Raw genomic sequence first — 18,114 nt, 5'->3', positions numbered from 1 at the left:
GGTAGGCCAATCACAGGCAGGCGGGGCGTCACCTGCATGCCTATGCTCGGACACAAACGGAATTCACGCCTCTGCACCCTATCATATGCTTTCTCCAGGTCTACAAAGACACAATGCAGCTCCCTCTGGCCTTCTTTGAACTTCTCTGTCAACATCCTCAAAGCAAATATTGCATCTGTAGTACTATTCCTTGGCATGAAACCATACTAGCTTTATTCCTTTGTAATTTACACAACTCTGCACATCACCCTTGTTCTTAAAAATCGGCACCAGCACATTTCTCCTCCATTCCTCAGGAATCCTCTCATTCTCTAAGATCCTGTTGAAGTTGAACGACCTAGTCAAAGGTCTACTGCCACCTCTCCTAGACACTTCCACACCTCTACGGGTATATCATCAGGACCAACTGCCTTTCCACACTTCATTCTCTTCAATGCCTTCCTCACTTCGTCCTCACTAATCTTCACCCACTGCACACAAAATGTGGTAGAAACAGAGCTACACTTTCTAATCATCTGCCCAGTGCCCACTATACCAAGACATCTGAGACAGTGAGACACATACTTCCCACAGATTACACACACCCAAAGAGTGTTTGAAAACATGACCAATGACAGAAACCTCCCATACCCTTTGGGAGAAATCAAACACAGCAACACAGCAGCAAAATGTGTGAACTGTTGTGATAAAATAAGGTTAGCCAATATAATAAAAGATCTCCCTACTTACACACCAGTGCATCTACGGAAATGTTTGTTTCCGATCCATACAGGAATTTACAGGTTAATACTTTATGCATTTGAGTGTGTATTTTATTTTTACTAGCAGACTTGCTCTGTCACAGAGCAAGAAAGGAGGAAGCACTGGCAGTCTGTGCACATAACCGAGCCGAGGAAGCCACTGAGCCAGACACGCCGACCACTTTTAGTTTTACAACTATGAACTACAAGTTCATAGCGCGCCACTCGGTGGCGCGCTATGAGCTTGTAGATCTGCTATTTTTCAATAGCTAAATTATAAGTTATAACATAATGTTTGAAACACCAAAAGGGGTTCCCGCCCAAAATGGGTTTTAAGAAAGCTTTTCCCTAACATGTTTTACTGATTATGATGTTGCTTACGCTTCTGCAAAAGATTGGTGCTATTTTTTTCTTCTTCAAAAAGCTTTATACCATGTATATATAACAAGTTAACAACGCAATGTGACATAGCCCTGTTTACACAATGCTGTACCCCCTCCAGCAGTATACTTTCCCCATTTTCTTTTTCTTTTTCTTTTTATTATATTTCGACACTTGCTTTGGCATATAAACATATGTTTTCTCATGAAAATAAAGCTCCTTTGAATTGAATTCCCCGCCCCAAAGCAGAGACATGGGGTCTCTGCTCTACATTTTAAAGTGTCTTGTGACAACTTGATGATATGGCACTATAATACATTGAATTGATGACAGATGGAGAGGAATGTTTGGCCTGAGTGCACTCAGCAACACAATATGACCGAATGGGAGAAATTCAACCCCTCGATGTAAACCAACAAAAGCATAGTGTCTGGCATATCTTTTCAGTGGATCAGCAGCTGTCTTGTGCAATACATTGTCAGAACCCCTAACTGCTTCCAGCAAGCATGTTGGTGTCTTGCATGGCCACTGAATGTAAAGTACACTACATATTATTATTTCAAATCTCTTTCAGTCAAAAAGCACTATATAGCGTAAATGCAGTTCTTCTCAGAGTCAGGCCCATGTGGACTACTGCCATCAAGGCTAGATATTAAACACATGATAAGCTGTGCTCACTGTACAGGAACTGAAGTCATGGTTCTCAGCTAGTAGAGACTCACACTGGGAGATACATACATTATTTTGTAACAAGAGGCTCTCTATTTCCTCTGCTGTGCTCTAACAGAAGCCAGAAGGCAAATAAGCAGAGTGTGATCTCTCGGTTAACTGACCAACAGGACCGCCATCAGAGCTGCATTTTTGGACAGTTGGAGGGGGACAGTTTCGGGTCATTTAGAAGAGCTAGGGCAGTAATGATGTGAAATCGGAAGGCAGTCTTTTCTTTTAATTTTTTAACGTTTTGTTTTTTTTGCGGCTTTCGCCTTTATTTTATATTTTTTATAGAGGGACAGACAGTAGGCTGATAGGAAATGGGGAAGAGAGATGGGGGAGTGACATGCAGTAAAGGCCGTCGGGATCGGGAGTCGAACCCGCGGCACACTGCCAGACTCTGCCAGGCTACCGGCCAAGGTGCCTGGACCGCTGAGCCACGGCCCAGGCCAAGGCAGTCTTTTCTAGTCATCATAAAGCACATCTACCATAGGAGTACAATGTGCTGTGTATGCGTAAAAATAGGATTTCCTTCTGAAGCCAATTAATTTAGTATATTTTAGTAACATTGGTGTTTGTCATAATGGAATTACATTCTTAAAGTGAATGCGTGTGAAGTATGGGCTCACACCTAGCCGCTGACTGCTTTGGCAATGTAAACGTATGTTTTCTCATGCCAATAAAGCCCTTTGAAATGAATGGAATTGACTGGTTTGTTATCTTGATGATGTAGCGGAAATACAGTCATGCTGAGTATGAAGGAAACCCTGCTGTCGTCTGCTCACACATACCGTGCTTGTGTGTATGCAAATGTATAATTTGCATGCACACAAGATTGCTTTTATCATCTATCAATGCTCCCACTCATGCCTTAGAGGAGCTCAGACAGACGAGGCACTATCTCTGACCTATTTCGAAAGGAACATGCATCATGTGAAAAGAAAATGCAAGAAGACACTGCAAACACACACACACACACACACACACACACACACACACACACACACACACACACACACACACACACAGGTGTGCACAATGAAAAGACCTAGAGTCTAATAACGGCATGGCCTCCCTGTTCAATGTCTAACCATTCATAGAAAGTTACTATGTGCACATCACAATGTTCAGTGGTGAAGCAGCACTATACAGACTGGCTGCTTGTGTTCATGCCCTAGTGTGGTCTCCTTTTAGCCACGTGGAAATAGTCATCTTCATACATATTTCACCAATAATAACAAAAGCGATGCACAGGAACAATATTGGTGTAATTAAGAGAATTACCAAAAACAAATATTTCTTTACTTTTAACAACTTTCAACCAGGCATCCCTATTTTGGGCATGATTTTAAAAAATCTTCAAAATTGGCAGAAATGGCACATCTATAAGCATTGCATTGTGATGTGCTGTGAGCTTGTACATCTGCTACATCTGCTGCGCAACGTCAAAGCAATATAAGACACACAGGTCACTTCCTCCATACATCCATCTTACCTCGTGAAAAGAAGGCACTGATCATGAAGCTGAAGTTGATGGTGGCCACAGCGAACACCAGCAGGAAGACAAACACCAACGTGGGGTCACTGTGGGTGAGCACAGCTCCTTCGGGGCTCACCTAAAATGGCCGAAGGAAATCGCCAGCTGGTTTAACATTTGATACACATCGATCTAACCCTCCAAAAGGCAAGACAGGAATTTGGTGCTTTATTGGGATCAAAAAGGTTGTGCGCATCCAAAACCCTCTCTAGAAGGTTCTGGTTCAACGGATCAAAGACAGAGAATAAGAACTTTCCACCGAACTCAAAGTTGCCTATTATCCACCCAACTGAGTTCGGTTGAATGTTGTTATTCTCTGCCTTTGGTGCCTTTAACCATCTGAACCCTAGCGTCCCTATAATGGACATTATACATAAAAAAAATGTTTTATTGGTAAACATTTACAGAAAATAGAACATCTATAAGCTCTGGGAGATTTGGTTTAGGAGGGAAAAAGGAGACCAAGTATAGACGCCTGGGGGACCCGATGCTTAACAGCTAAAAACAAAAAAGCCAAATGCGAGACCATGGCAGAGGCAAAACTTGACAGACGTGTGCTCGGAACGTAGACTCACCTGAATGCAGACGAGCAGAGTGACGAAGAAGATGGAGATGGAGAGGAAGAGGAAGAACATGAGGAACCAGGCGCTCCAATGGAGCCAGTTGCTGAGGCCCATCATCCGCATGTACTCCTGAGACACACGCACGCACAATCAAATGCAGAGATGTAATACATTTTGGGTTGAAAAAACAGAGGAATATTTTGCAGCACGTAGTTAATAGGTAGATTCATTTATTCACTGTGAAATAACTTTATCGCAGTGTGATATTTGTGTTCTGTTTATGTACTAGCTTTAATTGATTATAAAAAAATCCATTTTAATAAAAGATTTTTCAAAGATCAAACACAGATTCATTGATTAAAATAAATCTATAAATTATCCAAGAAGACTTCTCAACTATTCAATGAATCAATTAAGTAATCGATAGTTGCAGCCTTACCTATAACCTTTACACACACACACACACACACACACACACACACACACACACACACACACACACACACCTTGAGCTTCCTCTCCTTCTCCTGCACCACGGCGCGTACGATGTTGAGCGAGGTGTACGTGAAGCTGAGCACCAGCAGCAGGGGCAGCTGGTTCTGGATGGCTAGGATGAACACGTCGTACATGAAGGCCGGGTAGGGGAAGCGGGACAGCACCACCCGGGTCTGGGCCAGCAGGGAGGCCGCGCCCGTCCTGTTGTAGGAGCGCATGATGGCTCGGTCCACCGCATGCTGCAGTGCCAGGAAGCCCTCTCTGTAATAACCTTTATAGAGAGAGAGAGAGACAGGATTTACAGAGCAGAATATGGAATGTAGGGATGTATCAATTAATTTATCGTTAAGAAATTAACAATTAATGGAATCTATCATTGGCCGGTTTTCTGTGGATGTAATGCTGTCTGCGCGCATGTGCGTGGCCGAGGAATGCACATGTGGGCCGGTTAAAAAAGTCCCCCCACCTTGGTAGTCACGTTTCTTCTTTTGCATGCGATGTGACAGACAGAAGACAGTGGACATTTAATTGTATTCCTTATACAAAGATGCCATTGCCTGGCTTTGTATTTCAAATGATCAAATAAATATTTGAATATAATATGCCTTTTGTATTCTTTCTGTACATCAACAAAATGTAGATTTTTATGGTAGACATTGAGGGAAAGTAAGATTCTCAGATAAAGAATATAAAAAAAACGGTGCTTATCAACTAACTGGTTAATCGATTGATACGTTTATCAATTATCAATTAATTAATTAATCGATAATTGACATGACCTAAATGCATGGATTAAAGCAACTGAACATTATGGTATTGCCAAGTCATAATGTACAATTTGTGAAACATTAAGAAATGATCACAATAGAAATATAATGTTTTAGTATTGTCCCGACTCCCTGCAATTCTATATACTGCCAACCAGGTGAAGAAATCAAAGATTGAGACTTTCACCTTTGCTTTTGTATGAAATATCCGAGACTATTAGGATTTTATGGAAGAGAGCATTGAGAGCTTATATAGGCTATGTTCGCGGTGCAACATGCTTCCATGGAAGACATGCTGGCTTCCATGAAACCCAAATGACTGAAACCAGTTGTGGAGGACTGAGAGCTTTAATCCAATGACATTACCATTTTCTATGTTTGGCAAATCATGACTTTTCCCGGAAGACGCTTCAATTTCCCTCTAATAATAATGTACGTGAGCATCATCTCAAGTCTGTCATTCAATGCAAATGGATTGAGAGGTATTGAGGACCAAAAGTGGCTATGTGCGTGCGGCGTGCAAAGAGAGAGGGTGACAGAGAGGTGGTGGGGGTCTGAATCCATATTCATGAGATTCTAAAAGCCCTGTGTTGAGTCACTCTCATCACGAGTTCTAAAAGAGAAACTTGATTGCAACACAAGCAGTCTGTCTGAAGTGTGGCCTCTATGTCACAGAGACGTCGTGACCTCATCTAAGACTCTCATTCGTTATCGACGCCTCGTTCAGAGGCGATGAGACCGCGCCGCTTCCAGGTGAAGGGCACGTACCGGGGGGGCTCCGAGTCGACAGCGACTCTGAGAGGGGTTGGTGAAGAGCGCCAGATGGCTCGACCCGCAGAATGACGAGCCCTGTCAACAGCCAGGGCGCGATAACGCACCAATCAGGGCTAAGCTGTGGGCCCGTTGCAGCGCCGCGGTTACCATGGGAACTCTGTGACAGCAGGGAGGCTGGTCGCTCCCTCGGGGGAATGTCGTGGTAATAAGAGCGCTTTTGTGTCGAGTGGGATCTGTGTTTCAATCACAAAGTAAATGAAGGGCAAGGGTGCCTGTGGCATTTGGCTTCTCTGTGGCACAAACGCTCACTTGAATTTCAAGCCGACGTACGTAAGTGCTAAGCTTCCACCCAAACCGAAAACTAGATGTTTGGTGATTGAGAGATAGCCCCCGCCGTCACAAAGCAGGTTCCCTCAAGCTGTTGTTCATTATATGTGTATCATCACTGGACCTCGTGGGTGAGGCTTCGGTTTGGATGGCTGCGTCAGAGAAGTAAACATGACCTCCACGCTCCACAAGGCGGATGAGGGAGCTGCACATCTTCTGTATCATTTTGTAAAACAAACACTTACGTGTGTGTGTGTGTGTGTGTGTGTGTGTGTGTGTGTGTGTGTGTGTGTGTGTGTGTGTGTGTGTGTGTGTGTGTGTGTGTGTGTGTGTGTGTGTGTGTGTGTGTGTGTGCGCGTGCATGTGTCTCACCAGGCGTGCCCCCCTCTTTGTCGTACTGCTCCCGAGGTCCCGGCAGCTGAAAGAGGGGGAACATTCGGAGGGTGTGCCAGTCCAGGTCATTATTGGGGTTCAGCTCTGACTTCTCCTTGGGCGGGGCGTTCCGAGGGGTGAAAGTGAAACGCAGGTGGTAGCTCACCTGTGTGAGGAGAGAGAGAAACTTAGGAAGAGTGACAACTAGAGACTTTTTTTGTGCAACTGCAATTGTGCAGCCGATGTTTTCATTTATTTTGTCGTTTTAAACTATAAAAATTTAAAAGATAGCCGACAAGCTCACAATGTGTTCTATTTACTTATTTGCTTATGAACTAAATCGATCAAAAACATGTGTAAAGCGGATCTAGGACTGCCCAAAATCGGGATTGGCCCCAAAAATCTGGTATCAGTCGGGCTCAAGTGAAAACTCAACAGAATGCCGTGGGACAGGCAGGCTATTTGAGACAAAGAGTCTCACTGCCATTCAAGTTTACTTCACTTCATTCCACTCCTGAGACACTTATAATGAATCTGGTGGATGTAGACACATTGCATGGTCTGTTTCTCTGAATGAGCTGAAGTGGAGATGTGCACTTGAATCAACTTGAGTAAAGGCAAGTCATATTCAATATGTTTTCACGCCTTGTTGCCCCATTGGAAAAATGTAGCTTCAAACATTTTCTTAATTCTTACTAACAATAAGTCTATTCGTGAGTCTTTTTTCATCTGAAATTAGTTTATAATTTATTGTCCATTTGTTTTGTTCTATTGTTCTATTAACCCATTTTGACCTGAGATCAGATTCTAAAAATGTCTTCTAAATCCTGACAGTTTTCTGAAAAAGCTATGTTTCTATGTCAGTGGTTCTTCGATTTTTCAAAAATAGCAGACCTACAGCACAAGCTCGTAGTGCTATGAGCTTGTAGATCTGCTATTTTTCAATAGCTAAAGCATATTTAGTGGAATTTATGTAATACTTACTACACAAATGAAAATAATAAAATAAAACACCAGGCTGCCTCGTTGAGCTAGAAAGACACACCAAAGAGTGGCTCACACAGGCAGTGACAGACTGAATATAGCTCTCAGAGCTAGGCGACATCGAAAACAAGACAAGACATACAAAGACAAATGAAAACACTCCTCACACAAAAACGTGGGTGGAATTCTCTTTGATTCGCTCTTTTGCACTATAGGTATGCAGAAGCTACAGACGTAAGCCCAACCTGTTAAGCCTGCCAGAATCTCTCCAGACTCTCCTCGCACACATTTTAACACTGCTACTCTTAGTACTCTAGTCTATACAGTACCTCAACATAATGTCAAGAGTTTAGAAAGATGGTCCTTTATAAAAAGAAAAAAAAGAAAAAGTATAGACTGGGTATAGGTGGTTAAACTAGCCTCCAATCCACCCTAAGGCAAGTTGCGTTGCAGTTAGGGCTGTCACGATTACACATTTAAGTTGACGATTAATTGTCGCACAAATAATTGCAATTAACTATTTAATTGGTTTTTTTTGCATTGAAAATTGGAACGTTACAATTTGTATTTCTGTTTTCGGCTTCGTAATCACAAATTGCACAGGGCAGATATGACAAATAACTTAAATATACAAAGAAATCACTGACACATTTAAAGGAGCATTCCACTGATTTTCATTTTTCATGGAGGTATGAAAGAAATCATTAACATGGTGAAACACATCTCGATGATGTCATCAAGATGTGTTTCACCATGTTAATGATTTCTTTCATACTTACAGTTCTAGGAAACACAGAATGGGGGGACTTATTTATTATAACAGCTCTAAGGTATATTAATGACATAGTACCATGGCACCGTCGGAGGTGCGACAAAGAAAGCAGGAAGATCCTTCTGTATGAAATAATGAAAATGAGTGGAATGCCCCTTTAATCACATTTTATATTTTTTCCTTTCCAAAGAAATTTCGAAATAGAGGAAATAGTTGATCTACAAGCTTATAGATCTGCTATTTCTATGTATTGTAAAAAGAAATAATAGATGGACATTTTCAACATAGAAAAGAATGACGGTTATGCAAAAAATAATTGTGATTATCTCAAATAATAATTATTATTGGGCGATTATGTACTAATTGTGACAGGCCTGGTAGCAGTGTGTGTGTGCACTGTGCAGTACCTGCTGTGGCAGCGGTTGGTCGTCGTGGGTGAAGGGATGCTCAAACACCACAGCAGCCAGAATCCTTCCTGACAGGGGGTCGTGCTTCACATACTCCTCAAACAGCTGCTCCGTCTCAAAGCCACGCACTGAAGATGGAACACACACACACACACACACACACACACACACACACACACACACACACACACACACACACCTGTATTTACTGTACTTGTTGTGATGGCATTTTAGGATGGCATTTTTTATTAATATACTGTCATGCGTTTGTTCATGGTATTTTCAACACTATAGCCCGAGGTCGAAAACAGCCGATCTATACACTGCGACACGTTGTGAGCTTGTAGATCAGCTATTTTTGGTGCATGACAAGGCGCAAAGTAAAAGTCGGGCATAACTACAACCGCAACGCCTGAACTGAAAACTGTCCTCACACATAAATTCTATACTTGTGGGAACATTTGGTCCTCGAAATGTATAACTACGCGCAGTCGCGCACGCACACACAAAAAATCGGAGGAACAAGAAAACTGTCCTCACACCTAAATTCTATACGTACACGCACGCACGCACTCAGTTGCCAAGTGGCATTCACCTCACGCCACACGTGTCTGTGCCTTCATTCTCTGACATTGGTGCATCCTCTCCAAGGTGCAGTGGTGCACTGCAAAATCCTGAGTGTTCATTTTGCTCCGAGTGTAAACATGGACCGCGGACGCATGGTCCATTTGACACTAAACTAAAGACCTGGAGATGATCAATGCTCTTTGGCCACTCAGAATAGCCAAATGGCATTGATCACGCCTCCAGGTCTTTAGTTTACTCAAGTTAGGGAATAAGACCTGGTACTTAAGACACGCAAAATACAGCCCTACAAGTACTACAACTCTCAGTATATCCAGACTATATACATTTTGGTTGATTGTGTATTTTTTTGGCACTGCACATTATGAACACATAAATACTTTTTTTTTTATCAATAACATTTCTTTTTATTGATATGACAAATAGGCTTTGATTGTGTACAAATCCTCGTACACAAACATTGGACAACCTAATCGCCCAAAATAGGGACAACCCTTAATTTCATCCATCAATATACAAATAAATGCAAATGATTGTGCAAAAGAATTAGCTCAAATAAATGCCATCAGGCAATTATGAAATAATTGTGAAAGGTCTAGCTTTAGACAGGTGCGCACGCTCAAACGCAGAAGAAACAAGTGCTCATTTCTGTCAAGGCCAATATGTGATAGCTTGAGCAAAGAGAAATCCAAGACAAACAGGTCTACGGTATGTCTAATGGTATTAAAGGTATTTATAATCTTATCATGAACACATGCAGGTATTCTGCGGCCTAGATTCTATGCATGTTAAGAGTTAAATCAGTACACACACACACACGCACGCACACACACACACACACACACACACACACACACACACACACACACACACACACACACACACACACACACACACACACACACACACACACACACACACACACACACACACACACACACACACACACACACACACACACACACACACACACACACACACACACACAGGGTCAAATCAAGGCGAGTTGCATAAAATAAACACTGGTATGTAGAGGTTGACCAAAGCAGTGATCAATGTCAACTAGGTAATAACAACACCAGCACAAACTGGAAGGCCACACAGTCTCTGACCATAGCTGTTCTTTTCGGATCTTAACAACAGCATAACGTTGCTGTCTGGGAGAAACCTCTCATCTCCATATTTTTACTTACTTTTACTTACTTACTTTTGTTTTTAGTTTTTCGTAAATGAACGCCTACTTGATCATACTACACTAACTACAGCGTCAAACAAAAGCATCAAAAGTAGAAGATCTGCAAGAGACACGTTTTGAGCTTGTATAGATCTGCTACTCTTGAATGTGAATCCTGAAAAGTAACCATTTTGGACATGAGGTTTCCACATGACAGAGACAATATGAAACACAATGAATTCCAACACACACGAGAAAGTGTAACCAACTTGAATTAAGATTCAAGACATATGGGGAAAAACTCTCTGTGCATAATGTTGGAGGCTGACTTAATATTCAAGACATTTGGGGAAAAAATCTCTGTGCATAATGTTGGAGGCTGACTTAAGATTCAAGACATATGGGGAAAAACTCTCTGTGCATAATGTTGGAGGCTGACTTAAAATTCAAGACATATGGGAAAAAACTCTCTGTGCATAATGTTGGAGGCTGACTTAAGATTCAAGACATATGGGGGAAAACTCTCTGTGCATAATGTTGGAGGCTGACTTAAGATTCAAGACATATGGGAAAAAACTCTCTGTGCATAATGTTGGAGGCTGACTTAAGATTCAAGACATATGGGGGAAAACTCTCTGTGCATAATGTTGGAGGCTGACTTAAGATTCAAGACATATGGGGGAAAACTCTCTGTGCATAATGTTGGAGGCTGACTTAAGATTCAAGACATATGGGGAAAAACTCTCTGTGCATAATGTTGGAGGCTGACTTAAGATTCAAGACATATGGGAAAAAACTCTCTGTGCATAATGTTGGAGGCTGACTTAAAATTCAAGACATTTGGGGGGAAACTATCAAGTAAGTGCTAGTTTAAATGTCATGTCAGGTCGCATTTCAATTTAAACTGCACATCATTGTCTGTGTGTGTGTGTGTGTGTGTGTGTGTGTGTGTGTGTGTGTGTGTGTGCGAGACAATCCAAACTGCCATCCTGAAAATGCCCCTCCCCCTCCTGCTGTGATCATTGAGACAGGTTAAATTATTAATTTGTGACTCCGCTGGGATCTCACACAAGGCGCATACACCTTTTATTGGACACACTGTAGAGATACATAGGTCTAAAACTGCTCCGTCATCTGTGTTTGTGTGTGTGTGTGTGTGTGTGTGTGTGCGGATGTCATGTGGGGTCGTGACAGTGTCCTCCTGGTTTTTGTGCTGCACCAGGGATAGTAGGTACTGCCGGCAGTAGCCTTGCCAAGCATGCAAATTAATTCTGCCACTTCATTTTTACCAATCTGTATGAGCACTGTTTCTCAAACAGGGTTGGACTCGGAACCCATTTGTGGGTCACAGACTCGAGTAGGAAAAATCAAATGTATTTTTCCTACATTAAAAAAAACCTTGTCGGATGGACACCAAATGTGTCACTGTTTCATGTATTTCACGTGTCACATTTCAGCTGTAGTGCTAGTGCTATCTAGTAACGTACCTTCCCCCCGCGGAAACATGAGTCTATAGAGACACTGTTCTGGGGGGAGCTGCTACTACTGGGACACATGTATTATGTGAAATGCATCTATTAACGATCTCAAATCACAAATGATCTCACACTGTAGAAGGATTAAGAGAAGGATTTTGTACACAGTGTATGTAAAGTATCCAAATATATATCCAATGTAAACATCTATCCAATGCTGATCTCTGATGTCTAATCCAGTGCCGCCACGCCACCTATTCTCCCTCCTGACCCACCGTGGTGTGGGACTCACCTGAGGCGATGCCACTGAGGCCCAGGCTGTGCTGCACGTCCTCCGCCACCTGCCGCACCACGCTGGAGTTGCCCGGCACGTAGGCCAGCTGGTAGCCTCGGTAGTGCAGCTGGGGGGGCAGCGCGTCCACGGAGTAGCTCTCATAGACGGTGGCGTTAGGGTAGTTCTTGAAGGGCACCTTCTGCCGCAGCACGATCAGGATGCTGGAGAACAGCAGAGGCAGGGCGATTTCTACCAGGGTCACCAGGATCTGACGTTTCTGCAGACATGGAGGGAACGGGAGGGGAATTAGGAAAGATGTTTTTCATTTAAGGTACATAGTTACTAAAAGGTATACGTTTTGTGTGAGGGCTTCTAGAAACAGAATAGTCAGAGAGGTAGGTTCTACTGTGTCCACAGAGCAAAGTGAGTATGTTAGCTCAGTGTTAGCAATTAGCATGTTGTTTACTCACTGATACAGTGTAATGAATAATAAATATGGAATTGAATATATTGGAAGGGCTCCTTGGGGCCTAAAAGGTTTGGGACTTTTGCTGTACAGCACGGCATAACCCATGTCTGTTAATACTTTGACTGCACACATCCCCAACCCCGGGTATAGACTATAATTAAACGTCTGCAAATACTTTTGACGGTGCACATCCCCGGGTAATGCAGCATTCGCTGAGGGTCGACCTGCCTAAAATTAAAAAATATATATATATTTATATATCCTCCACACACACACACACACACACACACACACACACGCACACACACACGCTCAAACGCAGAAGAAACAAGTGCTCATTTCTGTCAAGGCCAATATGTGATAGCTTGAGCAAAGAGAAATCCAAGACAAACAGGTCTACGGTATGTCTAATGGTATTAAAGGTATTTATAATCTTATCATGAACACATGCAGGTATTCTGCGGCCTAGATTCTATGCATGTTAAGAGTTAAATCAGTACACACACACACACACACACACACACACACACACACACACACACACACACACACACACACACACACACACACCTGAAAGATGGTAGTTGCTACTACTTTGTTTAGGGATGTTCAGCAATACAAATGCAATGCATGTACTGTACACAGCACATAACCACAAAGACTGTGGCAGGCTATCTTAAGACGGTAGGGTAGACGGTAACAAAAACAATAGTAATCAGGCAATGGAGACATGCTGGCTCGGAGGCTCCTATAGGCTACCATACTAATATGAGGGCCAAATGAAATATTTTATCAGATTGATAAATAAATAATTAAATATGTATGTATCAACAGGACGATGTTCCTCTTGATCACGGTTACGCTGGACCTGGAGAGACGGACTGAGAGACAGCATTACACCTCCTCCCTCTCACGGATCAGTGAACCTACCGTGTGGCCTCCAGAGTAGGAGTGTATCTGGACCACCTTCTACAGTGTGTCTGACACCATGACTCTCATTCACACAGTCCACACTACATTCACCCACAACCACCATGCTGGATTTAGTCTTCTAGCAACAGGAGCCACTGCTGAGTTGTGTGACCTCAAGTAGATCACACTTATTATAAGTGTTATGAGTATATGAAATGTAGATTGATCAAAGGTTCATTGCAGCCTCCATGGAAATGTAATAACTGCATGGATAGTATATAATTCTGTGCTGTGAGAGTAGGACTGCAAATCAGCTATATTGAGTTAATTCTTTTGAGGTCCTCCGTTACACAAGAGAGCACTGCTGACTGCACTATATTATGTATACACTATATGTACGTAAGCTGTTTATAACATAATCTGCTAGTCCATTTCAAGAACAATATCCCCATGGTTTACATCAATCAGCTGTTTCTTTTTCTGCCATATTATAGAACATGGTTTTCCTATGTCTGTATGTACCCATAAGTAGACCATTAGAGTACAGCCACACTCTAAACTGCACAAATCCAAACTTAGCTATTTGACACAAATTGGACAGACTGGCCTCACCATATACAGTAATAATAATAAAATATAAGTATAAAGCTTACAGGTTTATAAAGCCTATGGGAATAACATAGTTGTCCTGACAAGCAATAAAACACATTTTAGTAGACTAAAAGGAGACCAAAAGAACTTTGGTCGCAGTACTGATATCAATATACAGTACAAACATACACCGTTATGGGGCAAATGAGGTGATCTAGGCCCGGGGAAGGCTTTCCTGAACAGATGTGTTTTCAGAAGTGTTTTACAAGATGACAGAGAATTGGCTTTTCTGATTGCCAGGGGTAGGGTTGCAACTTGCAAGGGTTGTTGTAAATGACTGGATCTAAGAAGAGAGGTACACCGCTGATTACCGACCGAGTAGTGATTCAGTCTACAGAAATCCGAGTTGAGAGCCCGCAAATGTCACAGACATTTATGTCGAGGCCTCTCACAGTGGTTGGACAGTTTGAGGGCAGAACTCTTTCAACACACAGAGAAGAGCAAGGTTTTCGAGTGTCAATTCAGCACTGAATCGAAGTCAGAGGAATAAACTATGAAAGATTCATATTGTGCATAAATCCTGAGCTTCCAACCAATGTGTGATCATGAATCTTAAGTTCCCCGCTGTCAATATACAGCGTGGATCTTGCTCTTCATGTGGCCAACCTGTGACGTACTCATCTATAATGACGTATGACTCCATATTTTGGATAGCTTTCAGCCAATCTGAGGCTGAGCCCCAGTTTTATAATGGAAGTCACCATTATAAAATGTAAAAATAAGAAATTGGTCAACTGCCAGTGAGCACAAGAAATGTGCGCTTATCAGTCCAGCGGTTTACGAGATTAGCTCTGGACAAACACACTGGCCTTCAGTGAGCCACGCCAAAAATTATTGCAACATTCTATGAGCAAAATAAAGTAAACTGTACTACTTTGAGCCCAGAAAGTAAAACACCATGGCACTTTTCTGTGAGACATGTCAAACAAGTGAGAAAATATCAGCATTTTTCACATTTTCTGACTATTGTTTGCTTGTTACCTAGACTCTAGAGATGAGAATGTGCCCACTGCCACTACACACTCTCTCGGAGGGAACACTGGTAGTTTAGTGAACTAGACTTATTTTTCAAGTGGCTTGTGAGGATATTAACGATTATCCCAATTAAGGAAATACAGCACAATACATTTGAGTGTTTTATTGTGACAAGATTAATTAGATTATACATCCCTACATTATTATTTGTTAATATAAATGAACATTGAACAGTGGTTACTATATCTAGCTGCCTGTATCTAGACAATTTCAATATTTAAATCAAGTCAACTAAAATCTCATCACATCATTCTGCAAAGTGAGTCTTTTGTGAAGTTGTGGTCACCTCATATGAACCTTAGTGTACAGTAGATGCATCCCCATGTCAGTCAGTGTACCACGGCCAACACACGCCATGTTTCCTTTCGTGCCTGCTCCCCAATGTCTCCTAGCAACAACAACTAGAGCAGCAAGGAGGGGATAAAGGACAACAGAGCAACACTATTCAACCAAACTTAATGTTTACCTATCAGGCTGCCAACTCCCAGGCTGAACCTTTGGAGCATTGTGTAGTAACTCCCATATTACCCCTATATTCCCATATGTTAAAAGGCTCAAGAGGCTTCAGAATACAAATTTACTCTTCTGAAAACACTTGCGGCTGAGTCAGTGTGTCAACTTCATAACAATACACATACCTAAGGCGAACGGCTGTAATATTTGTGATTCCTTACAGATATTGATTCAGTATAGCTTCCGCTCCAACTGGATTTGCATATCACACAATGTTAACAAACTGTCGAAAAGGTCACAGATAAGACGTGAACCAAAATACCGTCAACGTACTTACAACAAGTATCTTGTTGTAAGTACAAGCCATATATGACAGTCGCCAGTGTGAAGATCTGTTTCAAAAGGTATTGTGATTGTTTAAATGTATAAACAAAAGCAAACTGAGTCTAAGGGGGGATTCACAGTTCACACTATGGTCTCGGATGCGCACTCGGAACCAATTGGCAGATTTTGTGGTATTTTGTGTACCGTTCCCGGAAGCGGATCAGCCAACCGTTCCAGGGACGCATCGGGATTCGGGACCGATTGAAGTGTATTCGGATACGGATCTCTGCAATGTGAAAGCATTGAAGTCCTGAGAAAAAATGCTGCAATTTGTACCAAAGTGACTGCAAAGAAATTGCTGCTATTTGTTTGAAAAAAGCTTTATATCATGTATAACATGTAACGATGCATAGTGACATAGCTCTGTTTACAAAATGTTGCACCCACTTCCAACTGTATATACTTTCCCCATTTTCAACTGTTATTATATTGTGACACTTGCTTTGGAAATGTAAACATATGTTTTCTCATGCCAATAAAGCTCCTTTGAATTGAATTGAAATTGAATACAGTCGAATGAAGTGTACTCAGGTGCGGAAAACTGGACAAGGACCAGCTTGAGGTTTGTGCTCTTTTGCCATGGGTGGGAGAGATCTCAGTGACAAGAGAAATATCCCCAGTATGCAAGTATAGAGGGTACACACATTGATGTAAATAGGTTTTAAATAGGTCCCAGGACCCAGGGGTGGTCTCTTTACTCTTTTAGATGGGTCAAAGGGACCCTAGAGTACAGTACTAAGTACAGTATTGCATTCCAGGACCCCCGGAGGGTGACATGATTGTGTCCTTTCTCAATTTAGTGAGTCTAAGGATGCAGGATGCAGGCTATTTGCATCACTGGTACGGTACAATGCCATATACATTGTGGATTCATATACATCTTTAATCAGTGAAGGTCCACCCATCTAGCCATGATACAGGTCATACAACTCTGTGTGAATTAACCTCATTCCCAGTTTTATCTCCGTCTCACAAGGAGATAACCCTGGAAAAATAACTACTGCAATAAACATAAGTACAAGAAGTAGAGGGATCCATGTTGCCCAGACTACTAGAACTTCTGGTAGCCTTGTACTTCCGTTTAGACGTGGTAATAGTTATACATCATGGTGACCTAGTTGACAGCTGTGACAGCAACATGATGAAAAGAACCATGTTACTGGTACAGTACTAACCACTTTTCCATGCTGCATAAGAATTGTTCAGGGATGAGAAAAACATTACATGGTCCATAAAAGGATTGTTCGGTCAAGACTTGTTGTTGTTGTGTGTGTGTTTATTACAAGTGTTAAATGGCTCCATATTGTGATAGTAATCATTGATTCATTGCTATAGTGTTTATTCAGTAACAGGGGTCTACCCATCTGTAACAGGGGTCTACCCATCTGTAAAACTATTCAAATGATAGCCATGGCACATGCAAACTATTTCATATTCCTCCAACCCACCTTTTGCAGATAATTTTTCCAAAGCAGTAATCCAAACTGCCGCACAATCGCCATTTTGAACAGGAGACAGAACACAGCCTGGCAGGCCTTCCACAGCTGCTAGAAAGACACAAAGACAGGAGTCTAAAACATTATTCCCTAATATTTAGGGTTACATTTAAATGAGTCATTACACCTCAACAGTGTGCCATAATAACCAACAAAAATATTTCCATTTTCCATTAAAAAAAAGGTGAAGCATGAACTGAAAGTCTTTTTTACAGCTGGCTTAGTCTCTGGAGAACGTTGACTCGCATCAAAATTCATAGGAAATTTTCTTTTGACGATAGGTTCTCCAGGATTACAGCTGGCTTGATGTTTACACCTGGGTCCTGGGTCATTTCAAACATGATTGCATCAAACACAAACAAGACCTTGTGCAATC

At 41.9% G+C, this 18,114-nt stretch overlaps 1 protein-coding gene across 3 annotated transcripts in view; it reads right to left on the bottom strand.

Moving 5' to 3' along the window:
* Nucleotides 1-18,114, bottom strand: part of abca3b (ATP-binding cassette, sub-family A (ABC1), member 3b) — a 46,363-nt gene that overhangs the window by 26,448 nt on the left and 1,801 nt on the right. For 2 of the 3 annotated variants that reach the window (XR_013964871.1, XM_080775961.1), the window contains exons 2-8: nucleotides 17,691-17,786; nucleotides 12,357-12,615; nucleotides 8,831-8,958; nucleotides 6,668-6,833; nucleotides 4,439-4,698; nucleotides 3,945-4,061; nucleotides 3,328-3,448 (exon numbers count right to left, since the gene is read on the bottom strand). Coding sequence is in view for 1 of the 3 variants with exons in the window: in XM_080775961.1 (XP_080632087.1) it covers nucleotides 3,328-3,448; nucleotides 3,945-4,061; nucleotides 4,439-4,698; nucleotides 6,668-6,833; nucleotides 8,831-8,958; nucleotides 12,357-12,615; nucleotides 17,691-17,744 (1,105 nt within the window). In the remaining 2 variants the exon portion in view is untranslated. Of the gene's footprint in view, nucleotides 1-3,327; nucleotides 3,449-3,944; nucleotides 4,062-4,438; nucleotides 4,699-6,667; nucleotides 6,834-8,830; nucleotides 8,959-12,356; nucleotides 12,616-17,690; nucleotides 17,790-18,114 lie in introns of all 3 variants that reach the window. The other variant, XR_013964870.1, reaches the window with a different exon arrangement.

Source organism: Protomyctophum bolini (genome assembly GCF_963924005.1).
Source record: "Protomyctophum bolini genome assembly, chromosome: 11".
NCBI lineage: Eukaryota > Metazoa > Chordata > Actinopteri > Myctophiformes > Myctophidae > Protomyctophum > Protomyctophum bolini.
This window is presented reverse-complemented; position numbering and strand designations above follow the sequence as displayed.